General features: G+C 37.8%; 1 protein-coding gene across 4 annotated transcripts in view; it reads left to right on the top strand.

The window, feature by feature from the left end:
- Positions 1-26,558, top strand: part of AIDA (axin interactor, dorsalization associated) — a 74,567-nt gene that overhangs the window by 4,822 nt on the left and 43,187 nt on the right. For 3 of the 4 annotated variants that reach the window (XR_013174392.1, XM_077157931.1, XM_077157932.1), the window contains exon 2: positions 4,297-4,366. Coding sequence is in view for 3 of the 4 variants with exons in the window: in XM_077157931.1 (XP_077014046.1) it covers positions 4,297-4,366 (70 nt within the window). In the remaining variant the exon portion in view is untranslated. Of the gene's footprint in view, positions 1-4,296; positions 4,367-9,801; positions 9,843-26,558 lie in introns of all 4 variants that reach the window. The other variant, XM_077157933.1, reaches the window with a different exon arrangement.

Here is a 26,558-nt window from a genome sequence, read left to right as displayed (position 1 = left end):
TCATTTGTTAAACCCTACCTTCTCTGTATAGTCACCATCACATTTGATCTTTCCGTCCTACTCTTTATGGGTATTTGGACTATGGCTGTTCTAACTTTTTCATGTTGGAAGGGTCTGTCAATAATAAGGGGTCGGGAGATGGAACTAGCTGATGCTCTGGAGAGGCTGGGCCCTCTAGGTCCCAAGACTTACCTGGTCCAGGGACCCATCTGGAAGTTGTAGGTTTCTGGAGTTACCCTAGTGCATGGAACCTTTGTAGACTCTTACATATTGCCCTAGGTATTCTTTAGGATTGGCTGGAATGGTTTTGGCAAGTTATGATAGAAAGCAATGTCTAACAGACACTTGGCAAATAGTGTCCTTTGGAGTAGCCTCTCGACTCTATTAGTGCTCTCTCAGCCACTGATAACTTTATTAGTTACACTTCTTTTCCCCCTTTAGGTGAGAATGACATTGTTGATCCCATAGTGTCAGGGCCAGACTAAAAACTGGAAGTCGTCTGCCATGCTGCCAGGGAGACTTTCCTTGCATGTAGCAGGGATGTCAACATCCCATGTAGCAGTGAGGGCAATAATTTCACTTGCAGAGTTGGGCCTAGAGAGAGAGAGTCCACATCTGAGCAACCACAGAGGTCCTCCAGAAGTAACTCTTTGGCATAGCTAGAGGTAGGCTAAGCTTCTCTGCTACATACAGAAGCTTCACAAGAGTAAACCTCAAGATCAAGGGCTTGGCCTGTTGATTTGGGTGTCTCTAACGTTTGACACGGTATCAGGGGTTTCCCCGGTGGTAAAGTTTAACAGTTCCATATTTTTTCTCCCATCCCTCAAGAGACTTTGCCTGTACGTTTTGATTATGTGCTTAATACATTCTAGGGTGTGTATCCATTGCCTAGGTTTTTAAAAGTTTCTTTATTTTTTCTAACAACTTTATTGAGGTATAATTTACATGCAGTAAATTCACCCATTTTACATGTACAATTAAATGATTTTTTAGTAAATTTACCAAGTTGAAACCACATCACCACCACCAAATTTTGGAACATTTCCATTATCCCAAAGATCCCTTGTGCCCATTTGCAATTCCTCTATATTTCCACTACTAGTCCCATACTTTTTTTTATAGATGCGTCTTTTCTGAGCATTTCATGTAAATGGAATCATAAAATATGTGATCTTTTGTGGCTGCCTTCAATTTGGCTTAATCTTTTTGAAGTTCATCCCTGTCATAGCATGTATCAGTACTTTGTTCCTTTTCTTACTGAACAGTGTTACATTGTATGTATATACTACATTTTGTATATTTCTTCACTAGTTTGTTGCATTTGAGTTTGTACTTTTTGGTTATTTTCAGTAATGTTGCCTATGACCGTTCATGTAAGTTCATGTAAATGAGGATATATATTTTCATTTATTTTGGGCAGATACTTAGGAGTGGGTCATACGGTAAATTTGTGCGACCTTTTTAGGAAACTGTCAGTGTTTTTCAAAGTAGCTGGTACCATTTTAGATTTCCACAAGCAGTGTATAAGATTTCCTGTTTTTTCAAATCCTCACCAGCCTGTGAGGATTTGTTTTTGCCTGTCTTTGATTATAGCATTCTAATGGTTACATAGTGTTATCTCATTGTTTTAATTTGCATTTGCCTTAATGATGAAGAACATCTTCTTATATGCATATTTGCCATCTATAGATCTGTCTGGTAAAGTGCTGTCAAATGGTTTGCCTATTAGTTTTTAGCTTATTGTTTCATATCTATTGAGTTGTAAGAGTTCTTTTATATATTCTGGAAACAAGTCCTTTATCAGATAAATGATTTGCAAATATTTCCATCCAATCTGTTGGTGTAACCTTTTTTTTTTTTACATGGGCAGGCACAGGGAATCGAACCCGGGTCCTCTGGCATCGCAGGCAAGCATTCTTGCCTGCTGACCCACCTTGGCCCGCCCTCTGTTGGTCGAATTTTAAAAATAGGTTTCTCTGGTTGAAGTTTGCTTTCTTGCTATTGACTATTAATATTGAGCAAGAGTTTAGAGCTATATTCTTATGAAAGTGACCCTGCTAGGTTAGTAGTCACTTAGCAAATGATGTATAGAATTATTCAAATAAAGGAATTCATGGCACAGTCTAACTTCTCTGAGTTCAGGGATATATAGTTGATATGCAGGCTATGATACTAAAGAATGCTCCATAGGCGGTAGGCCAGTAAGATTTAGAAGAGAACCAAGACAATGGCTTTATCTTTCTATTTGTATCTTCTCCTATATAGAATCCACAAAAGTTGGATGTATGAATGATATTTTAGAAAAGAAATTATGGAGTTTCCAGCTCTGGGGGAAAGGAAATAAATGGATGGTATGATTTGATTAAGTCATGCGGTAGATCTATCCTAGCAAATTTTATGGATTATTTTGGATGTGCATATGTGGTTTTTTTTGTGGGGGGGAGTTTCTTGCTTTATGATGAGGAGGATGCAAAACTTTCATAGATTGAGTAGTGGGTGTGGGGTGTAATGAACATCATGCCTGGTCTTTAAAGACATGACTGCGTATAATATAATTCCCATCTGGGACCTTATGTGGAAACTTGGTGAACTGTCTTCTACAAATAACTTGGTGGAACATGCTACCCTTTGTATCCTTAGTGCTATTACACATCCAGAATAGTATATTATCTTTGGGAATCATGTTTTTTGTCAGTTATGAAATGTTTCATGAATGTATCTTTTGAATCTTTTGGTTCCTCTCCCCCCCATAAAAAGTTTTTTGAGATACATTTCATGTAACATGAAATTCCGCAGTTTAAAGTAAACAAGTCAGTGGTTTTTAGTAATTGCACAATGTTGTACAACCATCACCACTTAATTAATTTTACAATGTTTCCATCACTTCCAAAATAAACCCTGTACCAGCTACCAGTCATTCCCAGTTTCCCCCTCCCCTACACCGTGGGAATGACTAACTTGCTTTCTGCCTCTTTAGATTTGCCTGTTCTGAATATATCATATAAAAGGAATCATACAATATGTGGCCATTAGGTCTGACTTCTTTCACTTCACATAATATTTTCACAGTTCAGCCGAGCTGGCATTATCAGTACCTCACTCCTTTTTATGCCTGAATAATATTCTACTGGGTGAATATGCCGCATTTTGTTTATTCATCATATGATGCCTATATGTGCTCTTTCCAGTTTTTGTCTATTGTGAATAATTCTGCTATGAATATTCATGTATAAGTTTTTGTGTGAACATGTTTTCAGTACACCCAGGGTACATAGCTTGTAGTGGAATTGCTGCATCATTCAGTAACTTTATGTTTAACATTTTGTAGAACTGCAGAACTGTTTTACACAGTGGCTGTACCATTTTACATTCCTCCCAACAGTATATGAGTGTTTCGGTCTTTCCACATCCATGCCAGCACTTGTTATTTTCCTTTTTTTTTTTTTTTCCATTTTTTGAATATAGGCATCATAGTGGGTGTGAAGTAGTATTACACTATGGTTTTGATTTGCATTTCCCTAATGGCTAGTGATATTGAACATCTTTTCATGTGTTTATTGGCCATTTTAATATCTTTTTTGGAGAGGATATCTGTTTATATTCTTTGTTTGTTTTTTACCTGGTATGTCTGTATTTCAGTTGTTGAATTATAAGAGTCAATCCTTTGGCTTTTGCTGCCTCAGAAATAGTTTTGAATCCTCCTTGTTGAACTTGAGCTAGTGACATTGATTCGTCCTTCCAAACACACTCAAGGTCTTGGTGCTACTTTTAATCAGGATTGTAGTTGGGCAAACTGAATTCCATGTCTAGGAGAAGGTTTTCTTTATTTCCAATGAAGAATGTTTTCAGAAATATAATTTGGATTTGGACTAATCCCATTAGCAAATTAATGATTGACTGATAAATTGTCTCTGGTTGGTACTAGTATTGGTACTCACTAGAAGTGTTGAAACAGTATCTGGGCAACTACTTAGTGGCTTGTGGTAGAAGAAATTCATGCATTCTAAAGATTTTTGGGTTAGATTCCTTTGAGATTCCTTCCAGCTCTAAGATTCTGTTTTTATTGCCTGGAGCTGGAGTTTGTCCCAGTGAAATTGTATGAAAAGTATTCTATTTTATTTTTGTCATTATATAAAGAATTTGATTCTAAAGATAATGTAGATTTATACTTTGAAAACAGAACAAAGCATTGTATACTTCACTGTCTTTTTAAAAAGATTTAAATTGTTTTACCTTGTTGCATTTGAAATAGTTTGCTTTCCTTAAATTTTAAAGAACATACTTTTCTTTTTACAGATTAGCAAGACATCTACAAAAAGAGGCCCAAGCTCAACATAATAATTCTGAATTCACAGAAGAACAAAAGGTACCATAAAATCATCTCTAGGTGTATCAGATTACAAATGAAAAGTGTCCCGTCTTTTGAGTCCATTGAGCAAAAGAGCAAACAACAACAAGCTATTGTATTTTTAAGTAAAAAGAATAACCCCATTTTGTTTTGCCCAAATTGAATTTTCATCAGTTTTTTATCATTTAGAGACACCATGTGTTTTCTAACTTAATGCGTTTCTTTAATCATTATAGTCTAGAACAAGCCGTTCCCCCTTTGTTAGCTTTGGGGGAGGCCATCCCCACTTGGGTTGGGTACCCAGAGACTGGAGTTTGTCTAGAATCACTTGGGGACATAGAGGGATGATGAATAATTGCATCCTACCTCAGTACTTACTTAACTCTGAATTTGCTTAACTCCTTCTCTGTTTTTTCTCAGTAAAAACAAACCAACCCACCCCAAAGACCCACCATTGAAAAAACCTAGTTCAAGTAAAAAACATGGCATAAGTATCTGTCAGCAAAATAAGTGCATAAGGGTGCAAAATGTTCAATGAAACTCTTTTTCCTTGAATAAAATCTTTATGTGTCAAGTTGACTCCTGTACTATTAGGGATTATGAAAAATGGGATACTTTGAAGCTTTGAGATCCTTTAAGAAGTGGAAGGAAACGACTTCCATTTTTTCCTGGCTCAGAGTATCTAGTGTTAGTCAATTTTTAATCTTGTAGATAAAGAAAAAAATTAATGTGTTATTCCTCTCCTTACATATTCATGTGATAAAAATTCATCTCTTGAGTATAACAAATAGGTTATCAGTGGCTGAGAGTTCAAATAGAATCGAGAGGCTATTCTGGAGGCAAGCTTCAGCTAGACATTGCTAACTCTCATAGTCTGCCAGACCACAACCCAAACCATTCCTGCCAGCCCTAAGGAACACCTAGGGCTTTATATGAGATTCTACAAAGGTTCCATGCACTAGGATTACTTTCGAGAAATCTACAACCTTCAGATGGATTGCTAGGCCAGATAAGTCCTGAAATGCAGAGGGGCCAGCCTCTCCAGAACATCACCTAGTTCCATCCCCTAACCCATATTGTTGATAGCCCCTTTCAACATGGAAAAGTTAGAGTGGGCATAGCCCACAGCCCATTTGAAAAAGATCAAAGGAGATGGTGGAGTTATACAGACAAGGTGGGATTTAACAAATGAGTATGATTGCTGAATCATTATATTGATATTTGTTTTAGTCTCCAGTGTCTTGGAGCAGCTAGTAGTAAACACCTAAAATCGTGGAATTGGAACCCATACCAAACTTTGAAAACTGTTCTACAACTGATTGTTGCTATATGCTTTGAAATGTATTGCTTTTTTTTTGTATGTATGTTATTTTTTGAAAAATGAAAAAAAAAGTTGATTGTGATGATGAATGCACATCATCATCACAGGTATGATGATACCATGAACCATCGCTTGTACACTTTGGATGATTACATGGTATTTGAATATATAATATATATCAATAAAATTGTATTAAAATAAAAAACTCATCTCTTAAGAAAATGTGCAAACTATGGTAAATGAATTTTCTTTCGTTAATGTATTTTTTTTTTTTCCACAAGTTGTTAGGGTTAGGAGTGACTTTTTGTACAGGTTTATGTCTAAACAAATTTATATTAGTCCTTAAACCTATGTTCATTTGATTCTTTTTTTTAAATGTTTTTATTGAGAAATCTTCATACACATACAGTCCTACGTGGTATACAATCATTGGTTCACAATATCATCACATAATTATGCATTCAACACCATGATCATTTTTAGGACCTTTGTATCACTCCAGAAAAAGGATAAAATAGATAAAAAGAAAAACGCATGCATCCCATGCCCCTTATCCCTCCCTGTCATTGACCACTAGTATTTCAAACTACCCCATTTTTTACCCTTTATCCCATCTATTATTTATTTATGTTTTTATCCTTTTTTTTTTATTCATCTGTCCATACCCTCAATAAAAGGAGCATCTGTCTTTCCTTCTGGTTTCATACGTGCCCCCAGCCCTCCTCCCTCAACCATACTGATATTCAGCTTCATCCAGTACTTATGTTGTTGTGCTACCATCAGACAGTATTATGCCATCCATTTCTGAATTTTTACAGTCAGTCCTGTTGCACAGTCTGTTTTCCTTCAACACCAAATGCCCAGTCTCCATCCTGTTTCTATCTCCTGATAACCCGTGTTCTTGAAAATTTCAGTTCTCCAAGTTCACTCATTAATGTTCATATGTTCATATTAGTGAGACCATACAGTATTTTATTTGTCCTTTTGTTTCTACTAATTTCACTCAACATAGTTCTCAAGGTTCATCCACATTTTACATGCTTCATGACTTTACTCTGTCTCACAGCTGTATAATATTCCATCGTCTGTATATGCCAGAGCTTGTTTAGCTACTTGTCTGTTGATGGGCATTTGGGCTGTTTTCATCACTTGACAATCGTAAAAAATGCTGTTATAAACATCGGTGTGCAAATGTCCAGTTGTGTCCTTGCCTTCAGTTCCTCTGAATATATTCCTAATAATGGGATTGCTGGATCATATAGCAGTTCTATATTTAGCTTCCTGAGGAACCACCAAACTTCCTTCCAGAGTGGTTGTACCGTTTTACATTCCCACCAACAGTGGATAAGTGTGCCTTTCTCCACATTCACTCCAGCACTTGTTGTTTTCTGTTGTTGGTTTTTTTTATAATGTCCATTCTAGCTGATATGAGATGATATCTCATTGTGGTTTTGATTTGCATTTCCTTAATAGCCAGTGCAGTTGAGCATCTTTTCATGTGCCTTTTAGCCATTTGTATTTCCTCTTCTGAGAACTGTCTGTTTGTATTGTTTGCTCATTTTTTAATTGGTTTGTTTGTCTTTTTGTTGTTGAGTTGAAGAATCTCTTTATATATTCTGGTTACCAATTAGCTGATATGTGGTTTCCAAGTATTGTCTCCTTATTGTAGGCTGCCTTTTAACTTTCCTGACAAAGTTCTTTGATGCACGAAAGTTCATTTGATTCTTATTTGTAGGAGTTTAGGAAGAAAAACACCCAATGATTTGGGTTAGCCATACTTCCTATAGAATTTAGTATATTTATATTTGTTAAATATTTGGGACTGCTTTATCTAATGTATTTGCTTTTCTATTTCAATCAGATCTATTTGCTGATCTGATTGAATCCATGTTCAAGAATCTGTCCAGGATTCATCCATTCTCAACAATGGTGAGGGGGATTGTATGGCTTTGAGAACAAAGTCTTCTTAAGCCTTCCAAGTATCCTGAATGCTCGGGGATTAACCCATGTTATCAACCAGAAGCCGAATGTTGATGAAGTTGCTTGTTTTCGATTGCAAGTGGCCAGAATGTGAAACAGAAATAGAACAGCTTTTAAAAGGGGTAATTTTTTAAGTTGCAAGTTTACAGTTCTAAGGCTGTGACAATGCCCAAATAAGGCAAGGCTATGAAAATGTCCAAATTAAGGTACCAAGGGGAGGTTACCTTCATTCAAGAAAGGCTGATGAAGTTCAGGGTTTCTGTCTGAGCAGGAAGGGCATATGGCTAGGTTTCTCTCCTGGCTTCTTGTTTCATGAAGCTCCCCTCTGAGCATTTTCCTTCTTCATCTCCAAAGGTGTCTGGCTACGTGGGCTGTAAAGCTTTTTCCAAAATGGCTCCCTCTTAAAGGACTGCAGTAAGCACTCCCCACCTTGAATGGGTGGGGACATATCTCCATGAAAACCATCTAATCAAAAATTACCACCCATAGTGGGTCACATCTCCATGGAAACAATCAAAAAGCTCCCACCCAACAATATTGAGTGAGATTAAAGGACATGGCTTTTCTGGGGTACACATGAGATTCAAACCGCGGCACATTGCTCAACTAGTGAAGAATGCTGATCCCCTCTGGAACATCCAGAAGGACCTAAAAGACCTGTGACAGTTGAGTTCTGTGCTGAAGAAACTTTAAAAAATATTTTTATTGTAAATCTTCACACACATACATTTCATACATGGTATACAATCAGTGGCTCACAATATCATCACATACTTGTGTATTTATCATCATGATCATTTTTTAGAACATTTGCATCACTCCAGAAAAAGAAAAAAGAAAAAACTCCTACATACCATACACCTTACCCCTCCTTCTCATTGATCACTAGTATTTCAATCTACCCAATTTATTTTACCCTTTGTCCCCCCCATTATTGATTTATTTTTTAATCCATATTTTTTTACTTATCTGTTCGTGGCCTGGATAAAAGGAGCAACAGACACAAGGTTTTCATAATCCCATAGTCATATTGTAAAGTAATATCTTTATACAGTCATCTTCAAGAATCAAGGCTGCTGGAACGCAGCTCAACAGTTTCAGTTACTTCCCTATAGCCACTCCAATATACTACAAACTAAAAAGGAATATCTATATAATGCATAAGAATAACCTCCAGGATAACCTCTCGACTCTGAAATCTCTCAGCCACTGACTTTTTATTTTGTCTCATTTCTCTCTTCCCCATTTTAGTCAATGCTTTCTCCGTCCCTTGATGAGAACTCATCCTGGAAGTTCTGTCCCACATTACCAGGGAGATTTACACCCCTGGGGGTCATGTCCAACTCACCTGCTGAGTTGGCTTAGAGAGAGAGGCCACATCTGAGCAACAGAAGGAGTTCTCTGGGGATGACTCTTAGGCATATTTATAAGTAGGCTTAGCTTCTCCTTTGCTGGAATAAATTTCATAGGGGTGTGCCCCAAGATAGAGGGTTCAGCCCATTGAATTGTTTGCCCCACTGCTTGCTGGAATAACAGGAATTCCCCAGATGGGGAGATTGAATTTTTCCTCCTTTCTCCCCAGTTCCCCAAGGGAACTTTGCAAATGCTTTTTTATTCTCTGCCCAGATTGCTCTGGGATATATCAGGGCATTGCACGAACCAGTATAAACTAACAAGTTGTCATGCTCTAACCAGATTCATGGTGTCAAATAAACTGACCGTACAAGTTAAAGGAGATAATGTGCCACCAAAATATAAATTTTGTGCCAAATAAACATCTCTCCATTTGGATGAAGACTTAATCTTGAATTCTGGCTCTGTCTCTGGGCGTCAGTCTCCTTATATATGAAATGAGGGATTAGATAACAGTAAATCTTTGTGAAATGTGTCCCTACATCTAAAAAAGAAGTATACATACATCATCTACCTTTCAGGCATTGTGTATCTCCTCCTTTCCTGGAGACTTGATTTCTTAGGTATTTAGTATGTGTAATACGTGCCTAGAAGGCATTTGTGGTTGCCAGTTTTACTAGAGAGAGCCTGTGCCTGTTTGCTTATTCCTTGAGCTTAGAGAAGGATGTAGATCACTCTGTACCATATTATGAATGTAAGGAAAGTTTTATGCAAAACTTTAATTTTCTTAACACTGGAGGTATAACATTCACAATGGGCCAGAACTCTTCATGCTGGCAGGTAGGCCTTATTTGATTGTCACAAATGGAAAAGTTATCAGAGACTCCAAGTTAATACATGATTAAAAAAACAAAAATTTCCAAGACATGTTCTGGGGGAACATTGGTCCTGAAAAACTAATAGGTGTTATTTGAATAGAAGGCGCTTATAATTTCTTAGGGCTTTTTTCAAAAATTTGCCAAAAACACCAAATGTGTATGTCAAATATTTTAAAAAGAGTTTCTTATGCAGTGTTTCTTAAATCTACTTTTGGAAGTTTCCCTGTACCCTTTTTAGAACATTTATTTGGATCTAGTATTCTGAAGAACATATTATGGGAAATTTTGGCCACCTGTTCAGTCTGCAAAATAAATTGAATGCCCGACTTGGCACATAAGCCAAAGGAAGGGAATTTTGTTTTCCTTAAAAGAGGAAAGTAGAGAATGTTGTCTATGCTATGTTAAGCAAAAATTTTCTTTATGCTTTCTATTTTGAATTATATTCCTTATGCTTTCAATATTTTAAGCATATTGGTAGTAGTGGCACTTTTTAGAGTTATGTCAACCAAAATAGTTTGTGGCACTTTGAAAAAAAATTTTTAAGCCTTTTGTACATCTAAAGTGCTTTCTTTATGAAATTCTTCACTGTCTCGCTCACAGTGAACTCTCAAAAATGCTTGATAAGAATGTGTTTTATTGGACCTTGGATTATTGTTATCTGTTCCTATATGATTGTAATTTTAAGATAGGTCCTAATTTTTAAAAGAATTAACTTATATACATCTTGATAATATTTTAAATCTGAAAGACTTTAAAACAGAACTACTGATTTCTCTTTATTATTTTGTGATAAATAGTATAAAAGTTTCATATGGATTTTTTATTTATAAGATTCTCAAAGATTTCTAGTATAAAATAAGAAAGTTAATGATTCTTTTTGTTTGCGGGGGTGCATGGTCTGGGAATCGAACCTGTGTTTCCCACGTGGAAGCCTGGCATTCTACCACTGAACCACCTGTGTACCCTAATGATGCTTATTTGATCCTCTCTCATGATTAGTTGACTTAGCTTTTATTTCATTTCTCAATAGTTTTGTTATTATAACAACTGGATTTAATAGCCAAAGAACAGTTGCCAAAACCTTCATTCCATTGAATTCTATACTTTCATGTAATAGATTTTCTCATGTAATTTTCTGGGCAGAATAGAACATCCTGTCTCATGATGCTTAGAAAGGTTTTCCCTGTTTTCAGTCAAATTTGGTGGTAATGAAAATTCCAGCACTGTATTTCAGAGGTACCCCCTTTTTACATTCTTCCCCTTCTTTCCTTATCTTGAACTCTAGTAAACAGTAGATGATTAGCAGTTTACATCTAAAAAGTCAAGTCAATTAAATGAAACTCTATTGCCTTTTTTCAGTTTTATTTTTTTAATTTTTAATTTTTTAAACTTTATTATATAGTATAACATAAATACAAAGCAAAGAAATAAGAAAGCAATCGTTTTCAAGCATTCTTCAACATGTGTGGTTATAGGACAGATCCAAGAGTTTGTCATGGGCTATCATACGATCTGCTCATATTTTTCCTTCTAGCTGCTCCAGAATATAGGAGGCTAGAGGGCTATATCTTCTTTATCATTACAATCGACTTTTTGTTCCTTCTTTTTTTGTGAACAATAACATATATACAAAAAAGCTATAAATTTCAAAGCACAGCACCACATATATTTCAGACTTTGACATGGGTTGCAGTTTCATAATTTTAGGTGTTGACTTCTAGCCGCTCTAAAATACTGGAGACTAAAAGAGATCAATTTTAATGATTCAGCATCCATATTCATTTGTTAAGTCCTAATCATCTATGTATTCCACCATCATCTTTCATCTTTCCATACCTCTCTTTGGGGTTTTTTGGGCTATGATAATTCTAGATATTGGAAGGGTCTGTCACTAATATGGGGTAGGGAGATGGAACTGTCTGATGTTCTGGAGAGACTGGGCTGGGTTTCAGAACTTATCTGGACCAGGGACCGACCTGGAAGTTATAGGTTTCTGGCAGGTTACTCTAGTGCCTGGAACCCTTGTGGAATCTTATATATTGCCCTAGATGTTCTTTAGGATTGGCTGGAATGGTCCTGGTTGGGGGTTGGCAGGTTATAATAGGTAGGTAGCAAGGTCTACCTGAAGCTTGCATAAGAGCAACCTCCAGAGTAGTCTCTCGACTCTATTTGAACTCTTTCTGCCACTGATACTTTATTAACTACACTTCTTTTCCCTGTTTTGGTCAGGATGGAATTGTTGATCCCATGGTGCCAGGTCTGGATTCATCCCTGGGAGTCATGTCCCATGTCACCAGGGAGACTTTCAACCCTGGATGCCATGTCCCATGTAGGGGGGAGGGCAATGATTTCACTTGCAGAGCTGGGCTTAGAGAGACTGAGGCCACATCTGAGCAGCAACAGAGGTCCTCCAGAAGTAACTCTTAGGCATCCTATAGGTAGTCTAAGCTTCTCCACTACCTACATAAGCTTCACAAGAGTAAGCCTTGTGATCAAGGGCATGACCTATTGATTTGAGTGTCCCTAAAGTTTGACACAGTATCAGGGGATTCCCTCATGGTAAGGTTTAATAGTTCCAGATTGTTTCTCCTTTCCCTTAGGGGACTTTGCCAATACTTTTTGATTATTTGCTTAATATACTCTAGGATGTCTTCAGGCATTACAATAATCTATACAGGATTAAAGGACCTTTTTCTTATTCTGTGCTTCCTGTGTTTCACTTGTTCCAATGAACTGTACAGATAGGTTGAATTAGAATATGCACTACAGAAAATTTCAGTTCCAGGTCAAATAAACCTTTCTTCCATTGGTCTCAAAGAGTTTGTGTGGTTCTAAAATATAGGCACTGTCTTCCTTACCCCTGTGTTATGAATTACTTTAACCCCAACCTGTTTGGCTTCATTCTTATCTCTAAATATCAGGTTATATGTATAAAAGAGCCTCTCAGAATCCAGAAATAATAATCAATGCCTGGACTTAATGTGTCTACTCTAAAAGTTTACAATTTAGGCTCCTGTTTTCTTATAAGCATTTTCTAAAGGTGACCATACCACTGCTGTTTTTTGTTTCTGGCTTTTTTTGTCTCACCAAATGTTCCACGTGTTCATTCACATCGTTGCATGCCTCATAACATTGTTCCTTTTTGTAGCAGCACAACCTTTGTTCATAAGTGTACACCATCGTTCACCAATCTGCATCTCCATCAGTGCATCCTTCAGCCACCTGCATTCATTGGACATTGTGTAGAGGGCCCAAAGTCCAGTCCATCAATTTTAGATAATTTCATTGTTACCAAGAGACAGAAAACCAATAAACACACCCTCACCAAATAGGAAATCTAAACCTACTCTTAACTCTTGTCCCTTCCCCCATTCTTTACCTCTGCTGTTGCTGTGGTAGTGCTCATGGTTTCCTTTTGAACATAGCTCATAGCATGCAATAGCAGTTTTCCCCCTGTACCCTGTACGTAAACACTGTTTATACAAGAATCATATCTTTGAAGTAATTCTTAACAAGACCTCATTCATATTCCTAGTGTGAGTCAGTGGGACATGTAGGTCTATACAAACCCTTTCAATCTTGTTCATCTTCAATATGATAATATTACTTATAGACCCACTAGAGAATCACCTTCACTCCTATCTTTTCCCTTACATTGGAGTTTAAACTCCTTAGGTAACGGTTCACCCATCTATAGCTTCTATGTATCTGTAAGTTCCCTATTTTCTATATTATAAGCCTCTGATTATACCTTTCTGCTGGTCATAAAAGTGGACTCATACAGTATCTATCCTTTTGTGTCTGGCTAACTTCACTCAGCATTATGTCCTCAAGGATCATCCATCTTGTCATGTGCTTCAGGATGTCATTTTGTCCTACTGCTGCATAATATTCCATCGTATGTGTATACCGCATTTTGTGATCCACTCATCTGTTGATGGGAATTTGGTTTGTTTCCATCTTTTGGCGATTGTGAATAATGCTGCTATGAGCATTGGTGTTCAAATGTCTGTTTGTGTCGCTATTTTCAGCTCTTCTGGGTATATACCAAGTAGTACTATTGCAGAGTCATAGGGCAAATTAATGCTTAGTTTCCAAAAGAACCACCAGACAGTCTTCTGTAGTGGCTGCACCATTATACATTCCCACCAGCAGTGCAGAAGTGTCCCAGTTTCTCCACATTTCTTTAACATTTATAATTTTCTGTTTGTTTAATAACAGCTATTCTTATAGGTGTGAGGTAGTATCTCATTGTAGTCTTGATCTGCATTTCCTTTATAGCCACTGAAAATGAGCATCCTTTCATGTGGTCTGAGCTATCTGTATTTGCTCTTCAGAAAAATACCTGTTCATATCTTTAGCCCGTTTTATAATTAGATTGTTTTTTCTTTTGTTGTTGAGTTGTATGATTTCCTTTTATATACAGGACATAAAATGTTTTCTGATGTGATTTCTAAATATTTTCTCCCATTGACTTGGCTGCCTCTTCACCTTTTTGACAAAGTCTTTTGAGGTACAGAAGCATTTGATTTTAAGGAATTCCCATTTATCTATTTTTTCATTTGTTGCTTGTGCTTTGAGTGTAAAGTTTAGGAAGCTACCTCCTATTACTAGGTCTTGAAGATGTTTCCCTGCATTTTCTTCTAGAAGCTTTATGGTGCTAGTTCTTATAGTTAGGTGTTTGATCCACTTTGAGTTAATTTTTGTGTAGTGTGTAAGACAGGGGTCCTCTTTCATTCTTTTTGCTATTGATACCCAGTTCTTCCATGCCCAGTTATTGAAAAGACTATTTTGTCCCATTCAGGGGATTTGGGGGCCTTGCAAAAATCAGTTGTCCATAAATTTGGTGGTCTATTTCTGCTCTCTTGATTCGATCCCATTTGGTCAGTGCTTCTGTCTTTGTGCTAGTACCATGCTGTTTTGACCACTGTGGCTTTATAATAGATTTTAAAGTCAAGGAGTGTTAATCCTCCCACTTCATTCTTCTTTTTTAGGATGCCTTTAGCTATTCGGGGTTTCTTTCTCTTCCAGATGAATTTGGTAGTTAGCTTTTCCAAATCTTCAAAGTACATTGTTGGAATTTTGATTAGTACTGTGTTGAATCTGTAGATGAACTTGGCCTCTTCACCTTTTTGATATCTTAATTATATTTATCCTTTCTATCTATGAGCAGGAAATGTCTTTCCACCTATTTAGGTCTCCTTTGATTTCTTTTAGCAATGTTATGTAGTTTTCTGTGTACAAGTCCTTTACATCCCTAGTTAAGTTCATTCCTAAGTATTTGATTCTTTTAGTTGCTGTTTTGAATGGAATTTTTTCCTTAACTGACTCCTCAGCTAGGTCATTGCTTGTGTATAGAAATGTTGCTGATTTTTGCACATTAATTTTATATCCTGCCAACTTGCTGAATTTGTTTATTAGCTCAAATAACTTTATTGTAGATTTCTCAGGATTCTGCAAATAATGAGAATTTTACTTCTTCCTTTCTAATTTGGATACCTTTTATTTCTTGGTCCTGCCTGAAATGCTCTAGCTAGAACTTCTAGCACAATGTTAAATAATAGTGGTGACAGTGGGCATCCTTGTCATGTACCTGATCTTAGGGGGAAGGCTTTCAGTCTCTCTCTCCATTGAGTACAATGCTGGCTATCAGTTTTTCATATATTCCCTTTATCATATTGAGGTAGTTACCTTTGATTCCTATCTTCATGGAGTGTTTTTATCAGAAAGGGTCGCTAAATTTCATTGAATGCTTTTTCAGCATCAATCGAGATGATTGTGTGATTTTTCCCTTTTGATTTGTTAATGTGCTGTATTACATTAATTAATTTTCTTGTGTTGAACCATCCTGCTTCCCTTTTATAAATCCCATTTGGTCATGGTGTATAATTCTTTTAATTCTTTTAATGTTGGATTTGATTTGCTTATATTTTGATGGGAATTTTTGCATCTGTGTTCATTAGGGAGATTGGCCTGTGGTTTTCGTTTCTTACGGCATCTTTACCCAGTTTTGGTATGAAAATGATATTCGCTTCTTAAAATGAGTTAGGTAGAATTCCTTTTTCCTCAGTTTTTTGGAAAAGTTTCAACAGGATTGTTGTTAGTTCTTTCTGGAATGTTTGATAAAATTCCCCTGTAAAGTCATCTGTCTCTAGGCTTTTCTTTGTAGGAAAATGTTTGATGACTGATTGAATCTCTTTACTTGTGATTGGTTTGTCTAGATCTTCTATTTCTTCCTGAGTCAATATAGCTTCTTTGTGTGTCCCAGGAATTTCTCCATTTCATCTAAGTTGTCTAAATTGTTGGCATAAGGGTGTTCATAGTATACTCTTATGATTTCTTTTATTTCTTCAGGGTCTGTGGTAATGCACCCCTACTTATTTCTGGTTTTGTTTATTTGCATCCTCTCCTTTTTTCTTTGTCAATCGTACTAGTGGCCCATCAATTTTATTGGTAGTCTCAAAGAACCAACTTATGGTTTTATTGATTTTTTGTTGTTGTTCTTTTGTTCTCCCATTCACTTATCTCTGCTTTTGTGTTTGTTATTTCTCTTCTCCTGTTTGCTTTGGGATTAGTTTGCTGTTCTTTCTCAGATTCCTCCACCTTTGCTGTTAAGTCCTTGATTTTTGCTCTTTCTTGTTTTTTGATATAGGCATTTAGGGCAATAAATTTCCCTCTTAGCACAGCCTTTGCCGCAACCCATAAGTTCTGATATTCTTATATTCTTTCATCTCAAGATAGCTACTGATTTCTCTAGCAATTTCTTCTTTGACCCACTGGTTGTTTTAAGAGTCTGTTATTTAATCTCCATATATTTGTGGATGTTCTCATTCTTTAATTGTTATTGAGATCCACCTTCTTTCCATTGTGATCAGAGAAAGTGCTTTGAGTAATTTCAATATTTTTAAATTTATAGAGGCCTCTTTTGTGCCCCAGCATATGATCTGTTTTGGAGAATGTTCCATGAGCACTAGAGAAGAATGTATATCCTTGTGCTTTGAGGTGCAATGACCTATATATGTCTGTTTGGTCTAATTCATTTATCAAGTTATTTAACTTCTGTGTTTCCTTGTTGATTTTCTGTCTGCTTGTTCTGTCTGTATAGGAGAGTGGTGTACTGAAGTCTCTTACTATTATTGTTGAAACATATATCGCTCCCTTCAGTTTTGCAATGTCCGTCTCATGTACTTTGGAGCTCCTTGATGGGGAGCATAAACATTTATGATTGTTATATCTTCTTGTGCATTGACCCTTTAATTAGTATATAGTGTCCTTCTTTGTCTCTTGTGATATCTTGACATTTAAAGTCTATTTTGTCCCATATTAGTGTAGCTACTCTTGCTTTCTTTTGGTTACAACTTGCGTGGAAAATCTTTTCCCATCCTTTCACTTTCAATCTATTTGTATTCTTGTGTCTAAGATGATTCTCCTGTAAGCAGTGTACAGCTGGATTATGTTTCTTAATCCCTTCTGCCAGTCTGTATCTTTCAATTGGTAAGTTTAGACTGTTAACATTCCAAGTTATTACTGCAAAGATGTTTCTTGGTTCCACCATCTTATCTTTTTTATTTTATTTGTCAGATCTATATATTCTTTTCCCTTTTTCTCCTTGTATTCTTTAAATTACCCTTAGTGATACTCTTCAGTTCTGTCCCCTCCTCCAGACCTCCCTCTCCTGTCTTTTTTTTTAGCAGAACTCCTTTTACAATTTTTTGTAGGGCTGATCTCTTGTTTTTTTGTTGTTTTTTTTATTTTTTAATTTTTTATTAATTAAAAAAAATTACAAGAAACACAAACATTCCCAACACATACACTTAGCAGTTCACGATAGCATCACATAGTTGCATATTCATCATCATGATCATTTCCCAGAACATTAGCATCAATTCAGAAAAAGAAATAAAAACACAGAAGAAAAATATAACAAACAGAAAAAAAAAATTTTACAGGCCATACCCCTTACTGATCCCTTTCATTGATCGCTAGCATTTCAAACTAAATCTATTTTAACATTTGTTCCCCCTATTATTTATTTTTATTCCATATGTTTCTCTCATCTGTTGACAAGGTAGATAAAAGGAGCATCAGGCACAAGGTTTTCACAATCACACAGTCACACTGTGAAAGCTATATCATTATACAATCATCATCAAGAAACATGGCTACTGGAACACACAGCTCTACATTTTTAGGCAGTTCCCTCCAGCCTCTCCATTACATCTTGGATAACAAGGTGATATCTACTTAATGCATAAGAATAACCTCCAGGATAACCTCTCAACTCTGTTTGGAATCTCTCAGCCATTGACACTTTGTCTCATTTCACTCTTCCCCCTTTTGGTCGAGAAGGTTTTCTCAGTCCTTTGATGCTGGGTCTCAGCTCATTCTAGAGTTTTTCTCAATCCCTTGATGCTAAATCTCAGCTCATTCTGGGATTTCTGTCCCATGCTGCCAGGAAGATCCACACCCCTGGGAGTCATGTCCCACGTAGACAGGGGTAGTGTGGTGAGTCTGCTTGCTGTGTAGGCTGGAGAGAGAGGCCACATCTGAGCAAAAAAAAGAGGTTCTCTTGGGGGTGACTCTTAGGCTTAATTTTAAGTAGGCTTGACCTATCCCCTGTGGAGTTAAGTTTCATATGAACAAACCCCAAGACTGGGGGCTCAGCCTATAGCTTTGGTTGTCCACACTGCTTGTGAGAATATCAAGAATTCAACTTGAGGAAGTTGAGTTTTCCCCCGTTCTCACAATTCCCCAAAGGGGACTTTGCAAATACTTTTCCACTCACTGATCAAATCACTCTGGGATTTATCAGGGCATCACCTGGACAAACCAACAAAATCTCATGTCCTATACAAAGTTCCATGTACTTAAGGTGTTCAGTCAACTATCTACATAAGTTATATTAGTAGATGCAGTAGTCAAAGTATAGATTTGTACCAAATAAACATTTTTTGCTTTAGTCTCACACATTAGTTGAAATTTTTAAATATTAATTACCATCTATTTTCAGCACACTGCAGTAATGACATTCTTTTGTTCTTCCTCCTGCAAAAACATTTTTAAATTTGTACATTTAGTCACTATCATTATACACTCTAGGCATTCCTAGATTACACCATCTCAGTCTTTATCGTCTATCTTTCTTTGCGATTTCATTTATGCCCCAGCCCTCCTCCCTCTATCATTCTCATATGCAGTTTCATTCAGTGTTTTAACATAATTGTATTACAATTAGGTAATATTGTGCTGTCCATTTCTGAGTTTTTATATTCAGTCCTGTTGCACAATCTGTATCCCTTCAGCTCCAATTACCCAATATCTTACCCTATTCTATCTCCTGATGGTCTCTGTTACCAAGGAAATATTCCAAGTTTATTCACTAATGTCAGTTCACATCAGTGAGACCATACAGTATTTGTCCTTTTATTTCTGGCTAATTACACTCAGCATAATGTCCTTAAGGTCCATTCATGTTACATACTTCATAACTCTATTCTGTCTTATAGCTGCATAGTATTCCATCTTATGTGAATGTCACAGTTTGTTTAGCCAACTGTCTGTTGATGGACATTTTGGCTGTTTCCATCTCTTGGTAATTGTTAATAATGCTGCTATAAACATTGGTGTGTAAATGTCCATTTGTGTCCTTGGCCTCGTGTCCTTTGAGTAGAGACAGCATATAGATGGGTCCTGTTTTTTAATCTATTTTGCCAGACTATGTCTTTTGATTGGAGAGTTTAATCCATTAACATTCAGTGTTATTACTTCATGGGTAGTACTTTCTTCTACTCTTTTGCCTTCTGGATTTTATATGTCATATCTAATTTTCCTTCTTTTTACCTTTACTCATAGTCTTCCTTTCTACACTCTTCTCCACACCTCTCTCTTCTGTCTTCGTATCTGTCTCTAGTGTTCCCTTTAGTATTTCTTGCAGAGCTGGTCTCTTGGTCACAAATTCTCTCAGTGATTTTTTGTCTGAAAATGTTTTAATTTCTCCCTCATTTTTGAAGGACAATTTTGCTGGATATAGAATTCTTGGTTGACAGTTTTTCTCTTTTAATAATTTAAATATATTATCCCACTGTCTTCTCACCTCCATGGTTTCTGCTGAGAGATCTGCACATAGTCTTATTGGGCTTCCCTTGTATGTGATGGATTGCTTTTCTCTTGCTGCTTTCAAGATCCTTTCTTTTTCTTTGACCTCTGACATTCTGATTATTAAATGTCTTGGAGTATGTCTATTTGGATCTGTTCTCTTTGGGGTACGCTGCACTTCTTGGATCTGTAATTTTAAGTCTTTCATAAGAGTTGGGAAATTTTCAGTGATAATTTCCTCCATTAGTTTTTCTCCTCCTTTTCCCTTCTCTTCTCCTTCTGGGACACCCACAACACGTATATTGATGCGCTTCATATTGTCTTTCAATTCCCTGAGTCCCTGCTCATATTTTTCCATTTTTTTCCTATAGTTTTTGTTTCTTGTCGGATTTCAGATGTTCCGTCCTCCAGTTTAGAAATCCTATGTTCTGTCTCTCGAAATCTACCATTGTAGGTTTCCATTGTTTTTTTCATCTCTTCTGCTGTGTCTTTCATTCCCATAAGTTCTGTGATTTGTTTTTTCAGACTTTCAGTTTCTTCTTTTTGTTCTTTCCTTGCCTTCTTTATATCCTCCCTCAATTCATTGATTTGGTTTTTGATGAGGTTTTCCATGTCTGTTCGTACATTCTGATTTAATTGTTTCAGCTCCTGTATGTCATTTGAATTGTTGGTTTGTTCCTTTAACTGGGCCATATCTTCAATTTTCTTAGTGTGATTTGTTATTTTTTGCTGGTGTCTAGGCATTTAATTACCTTAATTAGTTTATTCTGGAGATTGCTTTCACTTCTTTTATCTAGGGTTTTCTTGCTGGATGAATTTGTTGTCTCTCTGTTCTTTGACATTCCGTTCAGCTTTAGCTGGACCTTTAGCTTAAGTTTTGTTTAACAGAGGAGAATTTTTCAGTTCTTGTTCTCTTGTTTCTTGCCCTGCTTGTGTGGTGCCTTTCCCCCCACTCACACTTAGGAGGGTCTACTTAGATATTGTAGACCCCAGCCAGGTTTTCCCCGGACTAAGGTGGCCTCCTGTCAGGAGGAAAGAGTCACCTGTGTCGGTTTTCCCTGAGGATGAGACCCCGCAGGTTGAAAGACTTTCCTGTGAAGTCTCGGCTCTGTTTTTCTTATCTTGCCCAGCACGTGGTGCTTGTCTGCCTGCAGGTCCCGCCAGCATAGGAAGATGTGGTACCTTTAACTTTGGCAGACTCTCCCTGCTGTGGGTGTGGTGGACACAGAGAAGAGGTTGTAGGCTGCTTTTTTTTTTTTTTTTTTTTTTTTTTTTTAAAGGAAAGACAGAGAGAAGGAAGGAAGGATAGAAGGAAGGAAGGAAGGGAAACATTTTTAAACATTTTCTTGTATTCTGTTTCTCCGTTTTTGTTACATGGGCTGGGGCCGGGAATCGAACCGAGGTCCTCCGGCATAGCAGGCAAGCACTTTGCCCGCTGAGCCACCGCGGCCCGCCCTGTAGGCTGCTTTTAATGGCTTCAGATTACCAAGCCCTGGGGTCTGAATTCCTTGACAGAGGGATTCCACCTGATTTGGGCTTCACCCCTCCCCTGGGGAAGGCACAGGCTCCAGACAAGCCCCCAAAAGAGCTAACTTCTGCCTATGCCTGGGGCAGTTGCAGCCTGAAAAGTCCTGCCACTGTAACCAGAGGCATTGAAGCCTTTGTAGATACACAGCCACAAAAACCTCTGTTTCCTTCTTTTTTTTTTTCCCCCCCTTTTTCTGTCAGTCCTTCCCCCTTGGCGCCAGGGCAAAAATGAGCAACCTCCGGTTTGATTGGGTTCACCTAAGCTGGGGGCCTATTTTTAGTAGTCAGAATTTGTTAATTAGTTCCACAATTGGCGTTTGATTGTGCCCAGTCCCTGCTGCTGGTAAAGTCCTTTCCTTTCCCCTCTGGGAAGCGACCTGTAGGGGAGGGGCGCTGGCCGCCGCAGCTTTGGGAACTCACGGTTCTGGGGGGTGCTCGCAGCCAGTCCAGCTGGTCCAGACTGGGGTACGCTGTGTGTCTGGTCACTGACGTGGCCCCAGGAGCTGTTCTGTACTGTTTCTGGTTGTTTAGTAGTTGTTCTGGAGGACAAACTAAAACGTGCACGTTGTTAAGCTGCCATCTTAACCCGGAAGTCCTGGTCTCTTGTTGACAAATTGTTTCAGGACTTCTTTGTTAAAACATGAATCTTTCCCTCAGTGTTGAAGGACAGTTTTCCTGGGTACAGAATTCTTGGCTGGAAGTCTTTCTCTTTCAGGATTACTGTCTTCTTGCCTCCAGGGTGCTAGTTGAATAGTCTGGACTCAGTCTTATTTGATTTCTCTTGCTGCTTTCTGGATTTTCTGCTTCTCTTCAACATTTGACAGACTGATTAGTATGTGCTTTGTTGTTGTAGTTTGCTAGCTGCCTGAATGCAATATAGCAGTAATGGAATGGCTTTTTAAAGGGGGAATTTAATAAGTTGACAGTTTATAGTTCCAAGGCTGAGAAAATGTCCCAATTAAAACAAGTCTATAGAAATGTCTAATCTAAGGTATCCAGGTGTGCTGGTTTCGAAGGATGTATGTCCCCTAGAAAAGCCATGTTTTAATCTAAACCTCATTTCATAAAGGCAAAATAATCCTTATTCAATACTGTATGTGTGAAACTGTAATCAGAACATCTCCTTGGAGATGTGATTTAATCAAGAGTGGTTGTTAAACTGGATTAGGTGACGACATGTCTCCACCCATTTGGATGGGTCTTGATTGGTTTACTGGAGTCCTATAAGAGAAAACATTTTGGAGAATAGAGATTCAGAGAGAGCAGAGCAGAACGACATAGCTACTAGAAGCAGAGTCTACCAGCCAGTGACGTTTGGAGAGGAAAAAGCCTCCCAGGGAGCTTCATGAAACAGGAAACCAGGAGAAGAAGCTAGCAGATGATGCCATGTTCACCATGTGCCTTTCCACCTTAGAGAGAAGCCCTGAACTTCATCGGCCTTCTTGAACCAAGATGTCTTTCCCTGGATGCCTTAGATTGGACATTCCCTCAGCCTTAGAACTGTAAATTGGCAACTTATTAAATTCTCCTTTTTAAAAGCCATTCTGTTTCTGGTATATTGCATTCTGGCAGCTAGCAAACTAGAACACCAGGGAAGCTCCCTGGGAGGCATTTTCCTTCTTCATCTCCAAAGGTCACTGGCTGGTGGACTCTGCTTCTCGTGCTGAAGCTTGTGTAAGAGCAACCCCCAGAGTAGCCTCTTGACTCTATTTGAACCCTCTCTGCCACTGATACTTTATTAGTTAAACTTCTTTTCCCCTTTTTGGTCAGATACAGATTGTTGACCCCATGAAGCCAGGTCTGGATTCATCCCTGGGAGTCCTCTCCCATGTCACCAGGGAGACTTTCACCCCTGGATGTAATGTCCCACGTAGGGGGGAGGGCAATGATTTCACTTGCAGAGTTGGGCTTAGAGTGAGGCTACATCTGAGCAACAGAAGAGGTCCTCCAGAAGTAACTCTTAGGCATGCCTGCAGATAGTCTAAGCTCCGCTACCTACATAAGGTTCCTTAGAGCAAGCCTCAAGATCAAGGACCTGGTCTATTGATTTGGGTGTCCCTGAAGTTTGACACAGTATCAGGGGGTTCCCTGGTGGTAAGGTTTTAATAGTTCTATAGTCTTTCTCCCCTCTCTCAGGGGACTTTGCCAATACCTTTTGATTGTCTGGTTAATTTGCTCTAGGATGTTTCCAGGCATTACATCAATCTATACAGGATTAAAGGACCTCGTTCTTATTCTGGGCTCCCTGTGTTTCTTTTTGTTCGAATGAATTGTACAGTTAGGTTCAGTCAGATGATATGTTACAGAAAATTTTGGTTCCAGACCAAATGAACCTTTCTTCCTTTGGCCTCAAATATTGTGGTTCTATAGTATAGGCACTGTCTTCCTTACCCCTCTTTCTGAATTACTTTCACCCCAACCTGATAGGCTTCATTCTTATCTCTAAATATCTGTTTTCTTATAAGCATTTTCTAAAGAAGACCTTAAGCCATCCAGGGAAAAACACCTTGGTTCAAGAGGGCCAGTGAAGTTCAGGTTTTCTGTCTCAAGTGGAAGGGCACATGGCGAACACAGGGCTTCTCTCTCATCTGGAAGGGCACGTGGTGAACACAGCATCATCTGCTAGCTTTCTCTCCTGGCTCCCTGTTTCATGAAGCTCGCTGGGAGGCATTTTCCTTCTTCACCTCCAAAAGTCGCTGGCTTGTGGGCTTGCTGCTTCTCGTGGCTGTGTTGTTCTGCTCTCTCTGAATCTCCCATTCTCCAAAGTGTTTCCTCTTTTATAGGACTCCAGCAAACCAATCAAGACCCACCCAAAAAGGGTGGAGACATGTCATCACCTAATCCAGCCTGACAACCACTCTGGATTACATCACGTCTCCAGGGAGATGATCTGATTACAGATTCAAACATACAGTATTGAATAGGGATTACTCTCCCTTTGTGAAATAGGATTTAGATTAAAACATGACTTTTCTAGGGGACATACATCCTTTCAAACCAGCACAGCTTCTTAATTACTTTTCTGAATCATTTGTTTCTAAAAATGGTACAATCAACTGTGGCAACTAGTCCTCAGTTTTGATATTAGTATTAAAAATAAAATGCCACACAGTTTGAAAGTTAGTGCTACAGCTGAATGACAGTGTTTCACTCCTTTTTAATACTGAGGTTGGATGTGGTCCCTTAAATTAGTTATAAATAATGCCTATTGGTATTTTGATTAGTTTAGCAGATTCTATATTAAAAGTTTTGTTTAACTTAAAGAAATGTTTAAATTTAAAATATTTATTAATGGACTCATAGTTGTTTACACCATTTTACCTTCACTGAAAAACATCACATTAAACAGATTTTATGATGAAGAAAGGAAATGAATTAATATTTTAAAGGAGTTGCTCTTTGATACATCTCATTTGTAGAGACAAAATTCTTTTTTTTTTTTAACATGGGCAGGCACCGGGAATCGAACCCGGATCCTTGGGCATGGCAGGCAAGCATTCTTACCTGCTGAGCCACCGTGGCCCCAAAATTCTTTTTAAACACCAAAATTGAAGGTACATAAAATTGGTTAAATTTTATAGGTAAACCATATTAAAATGTCTGTTGCTTTGTTGTGCCAAAGGCACTGAGATCCAAGTCCAGTTGCTTAATCTCTCTGTGCTTTAGATTTCACATGTGTGAAATGGGAGGGAAGTTATATTCTAACTCATAGGGTTATAGTGGCTATTAAGTGAATTAGTGTTTGTAAGTCACTTAGAGTCTGTCTCTTAGTAAGTGTGCAATAGTTGTTAGCCATTATTATTATTGTTAATATTCAAAATTATTTGCTAGTTTTGTCATATTTGAGTTGTATATTTGAACAACAGTTTGGAGATCGAAGATTTTATGTAGAAAAACTTTCTGGTTTCTAGGCAATAGCTATTTGAGAGGGTAAATAAATCTATGCCTATTTTGAAACTTGCTGTCACTATATTTAAATGTAATCAGACATATTCTAAATTGTTATTTTGTGATTAAAAGGAAGTTCTTAAGATTTTGGAAATGGTTAAATATTGTTCCTGTTCCTTGACCAACAGTCGTACCTTACCAAGTAGTAGCTTGCTTTGTGCGTCACTATACGAGCTGTTTGTTGTAGATGTGATACTTATAGAAGACCCACTCGCCTAAGCACCAGTGGCCAGGGAAATACTTGTTATTCCTCTTTTTTCATCATTTGCCTTCCAAGGAAAATTGAAAAAAGAGAAGATCACCAAATATAATTCACAAAACTTTTACAAGTCATCATCAATACATTTAGAAAAAGATCATGTTTTTTCAGAATATTTTATTGTGCAGGCACTGAAAATATACATAAATACTTCACTTTTACGGTCTGTTCTAGTTTGCTAGCTTGCCAGAATGCAACACACCAGAGACATTGGCTTTTAATAAAAAGGGATTTATTTTGTTAGTTCTTCAGAGGAAAGGCAGCTAACTTCTAGCTGAGATTCTTTCTTACGTGAGAAGGCACAGGATGGTCTCTGCTGGCCTTCTCTCCAGGCCTCTGGGTTCCAACAACTTTCCCTGGGGTGATTTCTTTCTGCATCTCCAAAGGCCTGCGCTGAGCTGTGAGTGCTGAGATGAGGAATGCTGAGCTGCCTGGGCTGTGCTATGTTGAGTCTCTCATCTAAGCACCAGCCAATTAAGCCAAACATCACTCATTGCAGCAGGCATGCCTCCTAGCTGACTGTGGATGTAATCAGGAACAAATGAGGTTCACGTACCATTGTCTTATGTCCATAGCAACAGAACTAGGTACCTTCATCTGCCAAGTTGACAGCCGAATCTATCTACCACTTGTCCACCCCTTGTCAACTTGGCAACTACACGCATCACCTCAAACAATATTAAGGTACAAAAAATTCTCTTCTGGCTGTGGACCTATGAATCTCAAAACAAGTTATCTGGTGCCTTATGCAAAGGAGGATATTCACAGAATACAGTTTTTCATCTCCATAGGGAGAAATTGGAAGGAACACAGATGTAAAACCTGTGGGGCAAACACCATTAGATTTCA

This window comes from Tamandua tetradactyla, chromosome 4 (assembly GCF_023851605.1).
Source record: "Tamandua tetradactyla isolate mTamTet1 chromosome 4, mTamTet1.pri, whole genome shotgun sequence".
Taxonomy (NCBI): domain Eukaryota; kingdom Metazoa; phylum Chordata; class Mammalia; order Pilosa; family Myrmecophagidae; genus Tamandua; species Tamandua tetradactyla.
The sequence above is the reverse complement of the archived record's forward strand: the minus strand, read 5'-3'. Positions and strand labels throughout refer to the sequence as shown.